Raw genomic sequence first — 14715 nt, 5'->3', positions numbered from 1 at the left:
ACATGAGCACAAATGGATCATTCATTTCGACGCCGTCGCATATTTGTGAAAAAAAAAAAAAAAAAATTATGCACCCATTTGTAGGTGCGACCTCTACAGTGTAATTACATGGAAGGGGAGGTATCCCCTTATCGGCGTGGCTATCGCTAGCGCCTTCTTCTCGCCGCTCACGTTTCGTTCCTTTTCAAAGGGAATGGCTCGATGTCACATTTGCGCGAGTATATCACCTGCGTATCACCAGCGTAGCGTCAACTCCTGTCCAGGTCAATTGTATTTGCTCAATTTTGTAAAAAAAGCATCGTGGAAGGGCAAATCTGACGAGAAGGGAATTTTTTTTTTTTTTTCTTTTCTTTGTTCCCCTTCCAACGTCCCCGCTGTTGTCACCCCGCTTGCCACAACTGTGCATGCAACTTTGTACCAACCTGCGAGTGGTGTACACATCCCCGCGCTGCAAATAAAAAAAAAAAAAAACTTTAAATTTCCCAAATGAAAGAGGTTGAGAAGCCCCCCAAGGAAATGCGGCAGCTGCTGCCCGTAATGGTATGAGCGCGTTTTTCTCAGCTGCGCAGTTCGTCCTCTCAGTTGTTTAGTGAATGCCCATGTGGAGCGAGACAGACGAGCGTACACATGGGAAGGTGCACACATTTCACTCCCCCCACGCGATCCACTCAGCTGATAGGCCTGGTAACCCTCGTCATGTACTCTATATTTGTCACGGTAAAGACGCTTCTTGGGGGGAAGACCACACATTTGTGGCGGCATGCCCGTCAGAACAAGCCCCTCTCCGGTGAACCTACCCAGGGGCAAGAAGCGCTCTGCTTTGCCGCGACACTCCCGAAACAGTTCACTCTGCCGCGACACTGCGAAACACATCTCTCTGCCGCGACACTGCGAAACACATCTCTCTGCCGCGACACTGCGAAACACATCTCTCTGCCGCGACACTGCGAAACACATCTCTCTGCCGCGACACTGCGAAACACATCTCTCTGCCCCCCCCCCCCAGTTTTACTGCCTCGTTCTGCTCCAAATAAACGTCCAGAAGCAGTACGTGGACGGCGACCTGCTGAAGGAGGGCTACACCAAGCTGCTGACGTGTAAGCGGTAGCCGCGCGCCCACGGGTGAAACGATGTCTGTGCCTGGGGGTGAAGCAGCGTCTGCGCATACGTGTAAATATGCTTGGTACACTCATCTCAGGCTACCCCCACCCCTGAAAGGGCACATTTAAAATTCCCAACCCTTCGCTTCTCTCCCCCAGTTCACGTGTTGCTGTTCCTCTTCATCTGGTCCTTCTACAAAACGTACACGGTGGCCCCTGGCAGCATCCCATGTGAGTGCCTCGTTGGAGGAGCGGCAGGGATGAACCCCCCCATATGATTCAATTACAATCACGTTGGGTCCACACAAATGAGACTCCCTCAATAGTGGCACCACCCCTATCGTAGTACCCGAATCCGCAATGTTTTCCTTCCCCCTTCTTACCTCTCTATTTCCTTGCTGCTTAAAAGCCACCCACGAGTGGACCATCGAGCCGGATGTCAGCAGAATAAAGGAGCGAGAACCAAATGGTAGCCAGCTGGAAGAGCGGTTTCCTAACCACTCTGCTGAATCACCTTCAGAGTTGTGCCGTCATGTGTGGAGTACCCACCTGATTGTATTCCCCTTCCCCTTCTAGGCGAGCTCCGCTACTGTCAACACGAGAAGAAGTACAAGCCGGACCGAGCCCACTACTGCAGGTGAGCAGTTCCCCCCGGGGGTGGGAAGACACAAAGGAGATGCTACAGATGTGAGAAATTAACCTCTTATATGCACACCTATCTGTGCTACCACACACACACACACACACACCGCAGGGCCACCAAAAGGAACATCCTCAAAATGGACCACTACTGCCCCTGGGTGGGGAATTTAAGCTCCTAAAAGGGGACCCCCATTAGCAGAAAAGCGGCACTGCCAAGTGTTGAGTCGCGTCAGCGGGGTTACCACTCTGTGTGACTCGAGAAAATGAGAGAGAAAAAAAAACTACCAAATGGGGAGGTGGAAAGGTGTAAGCTCGTCCAAGTATACCCCCATTTTACTTATATGTGCGTGTTTGTTATCCCCCCCTTGCAGGTTGCCAATGGCGTGGGCCACCACAACTACAAATTCTTCCTGTTAAGCATTTTCTACGCGAACCTGTGCTGCCTCTACGTGGAGGTCAACTGCCACTCCTCCTTCCCCGACTTGTATGCAAACCCGAACGTCCTCTTCAACGAAGTCTTTTACATCTTCCTGGAGATTGTCCTTGCCGCCGTCATCCTGCTGTAATGCTTTGCTCATTTGTGAGGGGGTGCACTCAAGGGGGGAGAGAACACCAACGGAAAAAAGAAGAAAAAAAAAAAGAAAAAAAAAAGTCGCACCTTCAGGGGTACCCCCACCACACATGTGCTTCATCCTCACCGGGGAGTCTTTCCCCTACGGAATTCACCTCACCATTTTAACTTTTTTTTTTTTTTTTTTTTTTTTCTTCCCCTCCACACACGTCGCTAGAATAATCTTCCCCTTCCTCCTGTTCCACCTGTATCTGACTGCCCACAATTATACAACCCTCGAGTTTTGTGTGGTGGGGAATTTACTCCCTCGTCGATCTTAGCACAATGGGCATGTTCCCCGTTGAGTGGATGTGATGATGTCTTTAGGTGGAACTTCTTCCCGTGGAACTGCTCACCAACACGGTTGCTTTACACCACTGCTTTACACCGCTGCTTTGCACCCCCCCCTTCAGATTGGGAAGAGAGACAAGCGGAGCATTTACGACTTGGGCGTGGAGGAGAATTTCAAGCAAGTTTTGGTGAGTTCACAGAAAAAAAAAAAAAAAAAGGAGAAGCGAGGAGAGGAGAGTACAGGAGGAGAAGACCCCCTCCGATGAAGCGACTCCCTGCTGGAGGATCTCCCCCAGCGCGAACACACCAACGCGTGGCGACGCTCCCCCCTTGTGCACACTCCAGGGAGACAACCTCCTCCTGTGGCTGCTGCCCGTCGGGGGCCCCAAAGGCGACGGATTATTTTACCAGACGTTTGCCCAGCACGGGTGAAGATCAGCGGTGGAGTGGTGGAGCGGTGGGGAGGCGGGGCGGTTCACTTCGGATGGCGCACCTGCCACTCTTCACTTTTTAATGGCGCCACCCCGAGATAATGAGTGGAGAGCCACCAACCTGTTGCGTCCTACATGCGCCGCTACGCTGTTACACCGCCACACCGCTGCACCATTTTGTTTTCCCTGGGGGGTCACTGGACTCGCCCTATTTTTCCCCTCTCGGATTTTCCCCCCCGTTTGGTCCGCCTCCCCTCGAGGCTCATTCTACCCATGTGGCGATCTCGGTACTCTGGGTAGCTATTTTTTTTTTTTTTTTTTTTTTTTTTTTTTCAAATGTGCTTTCCATTCTGTTCACCCGATGCAATTTAGCTAGTTGTATGTCCCCCCAATGGGTTGCCCAATTTTTAATCGTTTGTAAAAGCAAAGGATGGTTAAAATGATTTATTTATTTTTCTTCCTTTTGTGAAGTATTTGTATAGATAAAAACTGCTGCAAATTACAAAGTGGTAATTTTTTTTTTTTTTTTTATGGGTGGAAAACGCGTGCGTATTTTTTTTTCACCGTGGCGCAAAATGTCGAGACCAAATCCGGGCCTCTGATTTCCCCCCTCGCACCCTCCCCGTGATGACGACTACTCCCCTAACAAGATGAATTTTGTGAAGGTGTCCCTCGATTCGTACCCCGTCAAGTAAGGGCTGCGAAGAGGGGAAAGACACTTGCCGTCTGTTTGGTTTATTCGTTTGCGCAGCGAGTCTTTTCCCAGAGGAGCCTCTCCCGTGCGTGAGCACGCGCAGGGGTGGGAAGAGAGGTTCACCCCCACGTCGTTACCCTCATCTGTGCACGTAGCAACGTAGCCACGTAGTCGCGCCGCTCAGCTGCGACACTCACCTGATATGCACCTGGCCGCCCCCCCACCCGCAGGTACTACAACCGAACGCACAAAGTGACCAACACGCTGAGGCTGAAGGGGATAGGGCTGCTAACCTGGGCGGAAGAGGACATCAAACGCTTCTTTCAGAGGCTGGACTTGACCTTCATGGTCTACATGATTCTCCAGCAGGACGTCGTGTACGTGGAATTTTACAAAAAGAAGGACTCCTCCTACGTCTTCAATCTTTTCAACCACGTAAGGGGAAGCGGCAAAGCGGCAAAGCGGCGAGCCAAGTTGGCTGCGAACGCGCCCTTCCAAGGAACACTCCCATCGCGCGTGCGCCCCCCTCACCCCCACGACGTTTTCCCCGCCAGAACCCCCCCAAGGGACAGCTGGAGCGCAAACGGGACATCCGGGCGGAGTATGTGAATGTGCGCTACGACATTAAGGAGGACTCCCCCACCGTCTATTCGCGGGACGTCTCTCGCCTGGTGGGCGGCCTCCCTGGAAGGGAAGCCACAACAGAAGTCAAAGGAGAAGCCAACAGTCAGTGTGAAACCAATAGCCAGCATGAAACCAACTGTCAGAGCGAACCCCACAGCGAGAGCGATCTCCGCGCTGCTAACAGCGGGGGGGACGTTTCCATCCAAGCGGACGCTATCGGCGAGGACTTTTCCGAAGAGGTCATTCGCACGTACGAGGAGGAGCAGTGGCTTAAGTACACCAAGAACGACGGTAGGGGCATGCGGCGCCGTTGCAGCTGCGTTGTGAGCATGTGTAAACGACGTAGCAATCAAGTGGAGACAGCGTGGCAATCACATGGCGCACACTTCACCACCGCGTTTCCACCACGCTTCCTTCACCCCCACCGCAGAGATCAACCTGTGCCACTACTTCTGCCGGAGCACGCCGAACAAAATCTACAAATCCTACTGCGTCCCGGACCCCCGCCTGTTCTTCTCTCGGGAGTGCCTGGACCGCATAGGGGTCCTCCTGGACGGCCGACAGCCAAACCAGATTTCCTTCTTGAAATGTCACGTGAATAAGGCCGTAGAGTATGTCATCGAGTCGAGGCACATTTTCCAGGTGAGTTTGGAGAGAGAGAGCAGCCCATGAGGGATGTCCTTCGGGGGGAGTGACCAATTGGTGTCACCAGCACCACACGGGCAGTGCACATTTGTATAAGGATGCTCCACGACGTGATGAATTATCCCCTCTTCTCTACCCTTCGCTAGGACGAAATAGCCTTCCTAGTTATGAAGAACGACTTGCCCATGTCCTTCCTGGACATTCGAAAGGGTAACGATGGAGAGCTGTGCCGAGTGACATGGCACGGGCGCCTTCTCGGGGGCGACCCTACCAAGTGATGCAATGGTTGTTACACCCCGCCAAATGAAGCAGCCGTTGTTACACCACTGCCACTCCCCCTGCGCAGAAACCAAAACGAACCTACTTGTGGCGAAAAACACCCTCATCAGGATTAAGGGCAGAAGGAGGTACGAACTGATTTGGGGGATCCCCAAGAAGAAGACGCTTCCGCTGGAGGGGGAGGTATGCCGCGCTCGAAGAGGGGGATTATTTTGTTACTTTGTTGCATTGTTATTTTGTTACTTTGTTATTTTGTTATTTTATTTTTTTATTATTTTTTATTATTTTTTTTTTTTGCGCCTGGATGGGTCTGTTCCAAACGCTGGTCACTCGTAACTCCCTCCCCGCACAGACGATGCGCCGGAAGGACAGCTACCTACTCATCTTCCGCTTCATTGACGAGCCCAGCGTGCGGAAAATGCTAACGCAGAAGCACAGGAACCAGAAGGTGAAGGACGAGCCGCAGGAGAAGAGCTGCGTCCCGGTGGAGGTTGGGCAGGACAACTCGGAAAGCATCGAGCGGACGTACGTCCTCGACGTGTATAATAAGATAGCGCAGCACTTTTGCTACACCAGGTAGGTGGTTTGGCTAGGCGGTGTGCTGGTTAGCGGTTAAACCTGCATGATGTGCACATCACCTTCAGAAGTCATCGCGAGAAAGAGGTCTTCTACCAAACGGGACTTCCCTCCAAATGGTATCTGCACTACGCGATTTCGCAGATACAAATCCTGGAACAACGTGGAAAGCCTCATCAACGAGGAGCAGGAGGGGAACCTAATCATTGACGTGGGGTGTGGCAACGGCAAGAATGTGCAGGTGTCATCCAAGTACTTTTTCATTGGCCTCGATTTCAGCTGGCACCTTTTGAAGCTCGCCCAGAGGAAGTGGAACTCCGATTTGTTTCTGGCCAACTGCGTCAGCATCCCTTTGCGATCGAGTAGGTCGCGGTGGAGGGGCGCATTGGAGCGGCGCTGTGAAGCGGCGTGGTGGAGAGGCGACTCCACCCAGCGTAGCTTCGTACCACCTCTGCGTAGTAGCGCCGCCTAAAGTGTCAACACCCTTCATGGGAACGGCTCTCCTTCCTCCTCCCCCCCCGCAGACATAGCCGACCTGTGTATCTCCATCGCGGTCATCCATCACATCGGCACGCACGAAAAAAGGTACTTGCGCATGGGGAGATAGGCAGGCTCGTGTGCCCCCCCCGGAATGATACCATCTAGCACACTCCCAACAGTCTTTCCCTGAAGGATACGATCTAGCATACCTCCAACACCCTTCCTCTTTTTTTTTCTTTTACAGACGAAAGGCCGTGGCTGAGATGGTCCGATGTACCAAAGTTGGGGGGAGAATCCTCATATACGTCTGGTAAGTGGGGCAGCCAAGGGGGGGCCTCACCTCTGCTCTTCGCGTAACCGCTTCTTCGCTTAACCGCCGCTTCGCTTAACCGCCGCTTCGCTCCGCTTCACTTCTCCCCACCGCAGGGCCTACGAACAGCAGGAGAACGTCGTGGGCAACCGGAAGTTTGATTCCCAAGACAGTAAGTCTGGCGCCTCGCCCGCTCGGATACGTTCCCATGGGTGGGGGCCATTGGGGGGGAGGCGCCCTTTGCAAGTCTACCTATGTGACGTGTCAACTACCTACATTCATCATTCTCCCCCTCTCCCCCTTCTGTATCCCCCCCTGGGCAGTTTTCGTGCCCTGGTACCTTCAGCCGCAGCACACCCTGGAAGGCAGTGAAGACGTGAATGCAGCAGAAGCGGCCGAGAGGGAAGTCCTCCACCCAGCCAAAAAGGGTAAAGCGTTGCCACAGTGGTGATGCGTCCGTGCGAAAACGCGTTTGCGCGTGAATGAGCTTTTGTTATTTTATATTTTTTTAACGCCGCAATGTGCTGATTCGTCGTGCGTTGGTTGGCTTAACGCGCGGACCTCACCGTGGGGACCGCCATCCTGCGCTTCCCTTCATCTTGCTCTCCGCTTCATGTTGCATTTCTTTGGTAACTCCTCTGCCCCGCCCCCCAGATCTGCAGAAGCTGCAGAGGTACTACCACGTGTTTCGGAAGGAGGAGCTCCACGACATGTGCCTGAGCATCAGCGGCGTCCGCGTGGAAGATTTTTTTTTTGATACCAACAACTGGGCCATTCTCCTGAGGAGAGTTGCATGACAAGCTGGTTGGCATAGCGGTTGGGGGAGCGGTTGGGGAAGCAGTTGGCGTAGTACTGGCGTGGTACTGGCGTAGCACCGTCGCCAACCTGGCCTCTCGCCCTCTCGATCATCCCCTTCTTGTTTGGCTCTCCTCGCGTCGCCACCTCTTTCCCTGCGCTCATACGAGCGGCAGAGCGCATCTCCACCCCTAATGCAACACACACTTTTTATATGCTTCTTTTTTCTGATCCTTTTTTTTTTTTTTTTTTTTTCTTTTTTCGCCCCTTTGCGTGATGACGTAAAAGGTAACCAACTTGCCACTCGCGCCAACTGGGCAATTTCACCCCCTCGATTTGCGTTCGATAATTTTGAAGAGCAAAATCGGAGAGCACCCTCCACCCTGTTTATTCCTCCCCCAAGAAGTGAGCATTCCTTCCTGCGGGGGAAGAAGGGGGGGGGCCTCGTTACACCTTTGAGGAGTTCCACCGCCAGCTGAGTGGTCACCGCAGTTGGTCCCATCGCTGAACCACTCGTCCGTGCCTTCTTTTTTCTCCCCCCTCACCATTTCATGTGTTCCCTTTGCTGATCTCGCCTTACCCGCTAAGCACGCCGGCTTCCCTCCCCCCGTGAAAGGGGGCGCCCCTGCTTTGTAGCTCCGCCTGGATACACATTGCGCGGAGGGAGATGAGTGCGCAGAAGGGGGGCGCAGAGGCGGGCGTGCCGGCTGCAGGGGAAGAAGCGGGCCTGGCGGACGAGCCGGGCGGGGCAAGCACGCCAGGGAGGCGAGATGAGCCAACTATGCGAGATGAAACAACTATGCGAGATGGGCCAACTATGCGAGACGGGCCAACTATGCGAGACGGGCCAACCAGGGCAAACGCCTCAAGTGGGGTAAGCACCCCAACCGGGACGGACGAGGGCCCGCCCATGGAGCAACACACGTACGATGTCGTCATCGTAGGCGGGGGACTCTTCAGCTGTTGCCTGCACTACTTTCTAAAGAGAAAAAAACCAAACATAACCATCCTTATCCTGGAGAAGGAGCAAACCCTCGGAGGGTACATCAAAACAGAATGGCTAGAAGACCAAGGGAAGAACTTCCTCTGCGAGTTGGGCCCAAACATTTTTAAAATATCTGACGACAGTTACCAGCTGCTCAAGGAATTAAACCTCCTGTCACACGTAAGGGTCCTCAACAGAAAGCTCCTACGATATGTGTATTCAGGTGGAAAGCTACATCCCCTTCGCCTCACCATTTGGGGCTACTTTGCTTTCCCCCTTATAAGTGTAACCAATAAAGTGAAGCTTTTATATAGGCTCCTATTCAAGCGGTACAAAAGGTTGAGCACCTACGATGAGGACATTAGCGTCGAAGATTACATGCGGGAAAATTTTGACCTGCAACACTATAACTTTCTGTTGCTGCCTTTGATATATGGGTCGTGTGGGGGCGTGGGCAGCATCTCGGCCATCTCCTTTTTTTCGCGCAACCTCAAGCTGTTCGATAGTAAGATGAACAGTTTGCGCGTGTGGCAGGAGAGGGCGCGGAGGGGAGTCTACCCAGTTGGCCCATTTGACCCAGTCAACCGAGCGGACCGAGTGGACTGCCTCAGCGGAGGCAAAGCTGGCGGTGCCGCTCCCCCCCCCGTGGGTCTCCAACACTCCTTTGCGCAAAGAATGAATCACACGTATGACCAGGCCCCCTCCTTCAACAGCGTGCTGTACAGGCAGGACACGCCCAGCGGGGACACCGTGGGGGGAGACTCCGTTGGGGGGGACACCATCGGGGGGGACACAGCTGGCGGGGACTCCCTCGGCGGGGAGGCGCACAGTGGTCCGGTGAATAGCGGCCCTACGAAGAGCGGCAGCGAGAGTAGAAGCCCTGAGAGGGGCATCCCCGAGAGTGGAATCCCCTCGAATAGCAGTTTATCAAATGATGAATGCGCAACTGAACGCCACGCAGGGGTGGACGCCATGAAGGGCCAGCGCTCCTTCGCGGACACCGCCCCCCCAGTGGAAGGGTGCCTCCACTTCGTAAAGCGAATCTACGCAAAGTGCAAACGCGCAGTCCTCCAAGTCATGCCGCTGTTCTACCCCCAGCTAGCCAAAAAAGGCTCAAAAGCATATGAACAAAAAAAAAAAAAAAAAATTTTGGGAAAAACAATATCCTTGAAATATGGCATGTACGAAATAATTGACAAGCTAAAAAAAAACATAAATAAAAAATACGTGTGGACGAATGAGGAAGTAGATTTTGTGGAAAAGCACAACGAAGACACTTGGGTGTGTACCATCAAGAAAAAACACTCGAACAAAACTGCCTGTATATACGGGAGAAATGTCATCCTTACGGTCAACTCCAAGACGTGCGCCAATATCATGCGAAAAATATTGCCCCCAGAAATGAAGGACAATCTTGTAAATGTGCAATACACAAACATTATTAGCGTTACTGTGTACTACCATAAGAAGGACATAACTCTACCCCCAAACTGCTTTGGATTTTTATCTGCGGACAAAACGAATCACATCCTCGGCTGCTTCTACACGAGCAACATGTTTAAGGAGAGGTGCAATGACGACAGTGTTGTTGTGTTGACTCTATACATGGGGGGGCAGAACAACCCTAATGATGTATACCTGGAGGAGAAAGAAATTACCCAAATTGTGTCCAAAGAGCTGACAAAAATATTTCATGTTCAGAACAATGCCCAGCCTGTTATCCTCAAGGTGAAGAAGTGGTTTGACTCTATCCCCTTCTATTCGCACAACTACGAACGGCACTTGAAACGCTTCCTAAACGAGCTGCACAACCCGCAGTACCGGAACTTGTTTGTCGATTCGGGGTGGATTACCGGGACGTCCATATCTGACAGGATTGCCTCGGCGAGGGACTTGTCGGAGTTTATGGCGGCCAGCGTGTTAGCGGTGAAGTAGTGAAGCAGTGAAGTAGTGAAGCGGTGAAGCGGTGAAGCGGTGGTGAGGCGATACGGCAACGCTGCGTTAGCATGACGGGGGAAACCCGCACAGTGTTCCGTGCTGTGCGGTATCTGGGCTTGCACCGCGAATTCTCCCCGGCGCGCTAAGGCGGGGCCACACTCCATCCACTATGCGAAGGTCTCATTAGACGCGCACTACATAAATATGCCATTTGCACCAACTTGAAGAGAAGAAAAAAAGTGACACATAAAAGCGTGCGCTTCTGCACATCCACGTATTTTTCTCGTAAATTTTAAGAACGCTTAATTTATAAGAAAGAAACGAAACAAACAAAGAAGGAAAAAAAAAAAGAAGAAAAGAAATACACCATTAAAGGGGAGGCAACGATGAAGAGCATACTTAAATGTTGAAGATTGTGGCAGCACCCATTTAAGCATACACCATCAAGTCGCACGAGTGCTCAGCGATAAAGTGGAAAAATCTGCAAAGTGTCCTTTACATGTGCTCTCCGTACTCCGTAGGGGGGCCACTTTGCAGACTGTTTTGCCTGACCGGTCAGCAAAACTTTCAGGTCATGCAAAAAAAAAAAAAAAAAAAAAAGGGCAGTTCTGCCTGAACAGGTAATAACATTTCCAACTGTGTGCATGTTTTTATGCGTATATATTTTGGCTAGCTCAACCCAGCTAGCCATCCATCTGGCTATATATATGTATACATATATGTATTTTTTTTTTTTTTTTCGTTCCCTGTTAACACATCCCGTTGTGCACTGCACGCTGGGCGCAATTCTTTACAATTTGACTGCCCCCTTCCTGCTACACATTAACAAACACCCCTTGTGAGGCGATCGGCGATTTGCAGTTGGGGCAAGTGGCGCTCCTAACAAGCCACAAGTCGATGCAGGACTTGTGAAAGGTATGGCTGCAGAGGAGCAACGTCCGCACACATTCGCCCACCTGGAAGTCGTTCAGGCAGATGGAGCACTTGGACTCGGTCCGAACATTCTTAATGTAATGATATGGTAAACTCTCAATCTGCTTCAGTCTTAGCCCCTTTCGATAAATGAAAATGCCATAGTCTCTCATCATGTCAATGTTGCCACTCCACCTGGTGAATATGTCATTGGTCTGCATGCTCATGAGCGTCCTCTCGTAGACTCTTGCTTGGTACTCCAAATACAGGGAGAGCAAAATGAAGAATAAGTACAGCAGGATCCACACATAGCAGAGTACAATCCAAAGCACAATGAACCATGGGTGGTTGTTTCTTGGTAGGCATTTCGGCGTATATTTTATTATTTGATAAATCCACACTGTGCCCACTACATTCCATATGAGAAAGAATGGGAACAAGACGCAGAGGACTAGCAGGTTGATGTAGTAGGGGGGGGTGTTTCGTCGATATATGATGAGGTCATCTCCATCGTTGCTTAAATATTGTGCCAGGAAATGGGACAATCTGTAGAGCACTATAGATATGAAGGAGACGACTAGCCATACGTGTATCGGTTTGTGGCAACTGGAAAAATTGTTCCACTGGAGGAAGATGTCTCCGATGGAGTAGCCCACGGACAGCAGCAGGATGAAGTCGTTGTAGCTCATTCGCACGCGCGCGCTTTCGCCGGCCCCCTCCATTTTGCGAGCGTCTGCGCGGTGTGAGAGATGTGCGGTGTGGGTGTTCCCGTATGTGCCGTGTGGGTGTTCCCGTATGTGCCGTGTGGGTGTGCCCCTTTGTGCCCGCTTTGCGCCCCTTTGCTCGTTTTTGCTTCCCCTCTGTGTGATGGCGTCAGCAGGGCGAAAGCATAAGTACGTGGCTATACATGCACATATGTCCTCATGTGTGCATGCACAGTCACGTACTTGTGCGCCCGCGTTTTCCTTTTATCGGGGCGTTTGGGCAGCCTGACGGAGGGAATTAACGCGAAAGGAGGGCAAACCATTTTGAGGGGTCTCCAAGGAATTGCTTCGTTCTAGGCGATTCACAAATTTGGGGGGGACCTTCCTTTTGGCCAATTTTTTTTTGGGTGGCACACCCGTACAAATGTGCGTGTGTGCTTTTTTACGTCTAGCACGAAAGAGAGGGGGGCGGGGAGAAAAGGTGGCCCTCCCGAGGCCACACTGGCCCTTCACGAGTGCATGAATTGCCAATATGTGTATGCGCATGCGTGTATGTATACGCGTATGTATGCATGTATAACCACACTCATCAGGTATGCATGATGCCGCTGCGGGGGAAACAACCTGACTGCTTCGCGCGAACCATCTTTCTGCCCCGCTTTACATTTGCTCCCAAATGGGGTAGTAACTCTCGCCTGTGTAAGCTTCCCTTTTTCGCTGACGCATGGGGGGAGGGCGAACGCCTGTTGGCAAGTGTTACGTATCGTCGCGCCTTTTTTTTTTTTTTTTTGGAGACCCGCTGAAGATTTTTTTTTTTTTTCCCTTCACTTTGGTATGTCCCCTCAGGAGGCGGAGGCACACCTGGGAAAACGAGGAGAAAAGGCAGCAAAAAAAAAAAAGCAAAAAAAAACGGCCAGAGAAACAGCTAAAAAATGGCAAAAAAAGAGGAGAAGGGAAAGGTAAACCTACTGACGAGTTGATAAGTTTGCTCTTTGCCAACAGGTCAATACGCCAATGTGCCAATACGCTCCTCCCTACATTAGCTGTGCAGCCCATGCCACGCCTACCCCATGCAGTGGACGTGTAAGCAGTGGGAGAAGAAACTACGCCCCCTCTCGAACAGTGGCGTCCCATCAGCTGCCAAATCGGAAGCGCTTTCCCCATCGAATGGCCAGCTTGACATGCTTAAAAAAATGAAGATGATTTGGAAGAAAAAAAAAAAAAAAAGTCAAACTGTTACTGTCAGACGCAAACAAGTTAATGTTACACTAGTTTTAAAACGAATTGGTGGGAGGGGGGCACAAAGATTAATTAGAGGAAAATTTGGTTTTGCAAAAAAAACAAAAAAAAGGTAAAGTGGTGTGGGAATGAACAGGTGGAAGAGCATGTGGACGAGCAGCTGGACGAGCATGTCGACGAGCAGGTACATTAGGACCCCTGCTCATGCGCGGAGGCTCGCACATCCATACGTCTACCCTCTCGCAGGTGTGCATATGCGCGGCTGCCTAACGCCTCTTGAAATTCTTCCTGCCTTTATTTTTTTTGTTCTTCTTAATTCGCTTTTTCGTCTTGAAGCGTGCCTTGCCCGTTCGGTCGTTTTGGGCATTCCCCCTTCGGTCGCTGTGAGAGTTTCCCTTTCTGTCGCTGTGAGAGTTTCCCTTTCTGTCGCTGTGAGAGTTCCCCTTTCGATCTCCTTTTGTATTCCCCTTTCTGCCGCTTTGCGTTTTTTCCCCCCGGCGGCCCTTCTTCTCCTGGTCGGACTTGGCGTGCTTGAGAAAAAACTCCTGCACGTCGAGCGTCTGGAGCTTATCTTCCTTCCTCAGCTGGTCGATCTTCTGCAAATTTTTTTTTTTTTCAATAGCTTCCATTTGGCTAGCTACTTTCGCAGAGCCACTTTTTTTATTAAATTTTTTGTTCATTCTTTTTATTTTATTTTTTTCCTTTTCTTCCACCCGCTCGTGATCCTTCACAATCTTTTGCCTAACTCTTTCCATGTGCAAGTCGCTCTTCATCATATCTGCCAGGAAGTCGTATGGCCTGTTAAAGGAGATGTGCAGATCTTGCAGTTTCTTCAGACCCTCCACTACGTTTTCATGTGTAAGTCTCAAGAACTCACCTTCCCTCACTTGGCAATTTCCATACAATTTCATTTTTTTTAAATAAAAATTTTGTGAGCAGGTCAGGTCCAATTTTTCCAGCCACTCGTTGTTCCCCTCACTGGGGGGTACCTTAATCATTATTTCTTTTCGCTTTTTCGCGAGCAGGGCTTTGTTCTGGGCCGACCGTTTGGCCTCAGCGCTGTCGTCCGGGTCCGTGCCTGGGCGCGTCTTGCGGGTGACCTTCCTCAGCAGGTTCCCTTTCGTGGTATCCTTCCTCAGCGAGCTCCCCTTCTGGGTAATCTTCCCCAACTTGGTGGCCCCCTTTTTGGGCTTCTTCTCAACCGCTTCCCCCTCCAGCGCACCCATCCGCTTCAACTTTTTAAAAATCTTCCTCACGGCGATGTCCTTCGCGGATATGCTTCCCTTCTTTTTTAGCATCGTCTCCGTGCCGTTTTTTTTTTTCTTCTTTACGGGAAGCTCTTCCCCGGGGGTGCTCTGGCGGGCCTTCTCCTTCGTCACCCGCTTCTTCTGCTTCTTCTGCTTCTTCAGCTTCTCCTGCTTCTTCCCCATCCGGTCTACCGCCACTGCGAGTGCCTTCAT

At 51.3% G+C, this 14715-nt stretch overlaps 5 protein-coding genes across 5 annotated transcripts, besides 13 other annotated features; 3 read left to right on the top strand and 2 right to left on the bottom strand.

Moving 5' to 3' along the window:
* Positions 1 to 486: 486 nt before the first annotated feature.
* PVX_111325 (hypothetical protein, conserved) lies at positions 487 to 3075 on the top strand (the record flags this gene model as incomplete). The annotated part of the gene is made up of 11 exons (XM_001608440.1): positions 487 to 540; positions 673 to 717; positions 1007 to 1097; positions 1260 to 1331; positions 1510 to 1569; positions 1677 to 1737; positions 1855 to 1900; positions 2114 to 2304; positions 2531 to 2603; positions 2766 to 2831; positions 2989 to 3075. 11 exons carry the CDS (start codon positions 487 to 489, stop codon positions 3073 to 3075), a joined length of 846 nt encoding a protein of 281 aa, XP_001608490.1.
* Positions 669 to 691: a microsatellite.
* Positions 1305 to 1333: a microsatellite.
* Positions 1816 to 1874: a microsatellite.
* Positions 2045 to 2071: a microsatellite.
* Positions 2151 to 2179: a microsatellite.
* A 40-nt stretch (positions 3076 to 3115) lies between the features above and the next one.
* Positions 3116 to 3161: a microsatellite.
* Positions 3162 to 3724: 563 nt separating this feature from the next.
* Positions 3725 to 7479, top strand: PVX_111320 (hypothetical protein, conserved; the record flags this gene model as incomplete). Its single annotated transcript, XM_001608439.1, has 13 exons — positions 3725 to 3765; positions 3999 to 4203; positions 4323 to 4683; positions 4823 to 5034; positions 5184 to 5247; positions 5384 to 5499; positions 5669 to 5892; positions 6037 to 6254; positions 6417 to 6477; positions 6617 to 6682; positions 6799 to 6854; positions 7006 to 7110; positions 7337 to 7479. The coding sequence occupies 13 exons, from the start codon at positions 3725 to 3727 to the stop codon at positions 7477 to 7479; spliced, it is 1872 nt and encodes a 623-aa protein (XP_001608489.1).
* A 652-nt stretch (positions 7480 to 8131) lies between these two features.
* Positions 8132 to 8162: a microsatellite.
* A 69-nt stretch (positions 8163 to 8231) lies between these two features.
* Positions 8232 to 8265: a microsatellite.
* PVX_111315 (protoporphyrinogen oxidase, putative) lies at positions 8259 to 10739 on the top strand (the record flags this gene model as incomplete). Its single annotated transcript, XM_001608438.1, has 1 exon — positions 8259 to 10739. The coding sequence occupies one exon, from the start codon at positions 8259 to 8261 to the stop codon at positions 10395 to 10397; it is 2139 nt and encodes a 712-aa protein (XP_001608488.1). The 3' UTR covers positions 10398 to 10739.
* Positions 8414 to 8439: a microsatellite.
* Positions 9293 to 9318: a microsatellite.
* Positions 10740 to 10998: 259 nt separating the features above from the next.
* Positions 10999 to 11037: a microsatellite.
* A 178-nt stretch (positions 11038 to 11215) lies between these two features.
* PVX_111310 (hypothetical protein, conserved) lies at positions 11216 to 12034 on the bottom strand (the record flags this gene model as incomplete). The annotated part of the gene is made up of 1 exon (XM_001608437.1): positions 11216 to 12034. One exon carries the CDS (start codon positions 12032 to 12034, stop codon positions 11216 to 11218), a length of 819 nt encoding a protein of 272 aa, XP_001608487.1.
* Positions 11778 to 11832: a microsatellite.
* Positions 12035 to 13521: 1487 nt separating the features above from the next.
* PVX_111305 (hypothetical protein, conserved) lies at positions 13522 to 14715 on the bottom strand (the record flags this gene model as incomplete). The annotated part of the gene is made up of 1 exon (XM_001608436.1): positions 13522 to 14715. The coding sequence occupies one exon, from the start codon at positions 14713 to 14715 to the stop codon at positions 13522 to 13524; it is 1194 nt and encodes a 397-aa protein (XP_001608486.1).
* Positions 14158 to 14180: a microsatellite.

The sequence above is a fragment of the Plasmodium vivax genome, chromosome 6 (genome assembly GCF_000002415.2).
Source record: "Plasmodium vivax chromosome 6, whole genome shotgun sequence".
Classification (NCBI taxonomy): domain Eukaryota; phylum Apicomplexa; class Aconoidasida; order Haemosporida; family Plasmodiidae; genus Plasmodium; species Plasmodium vivax.
This window is presented reverse-complemented; position numbering and strand designations above follow the sequence as displayed.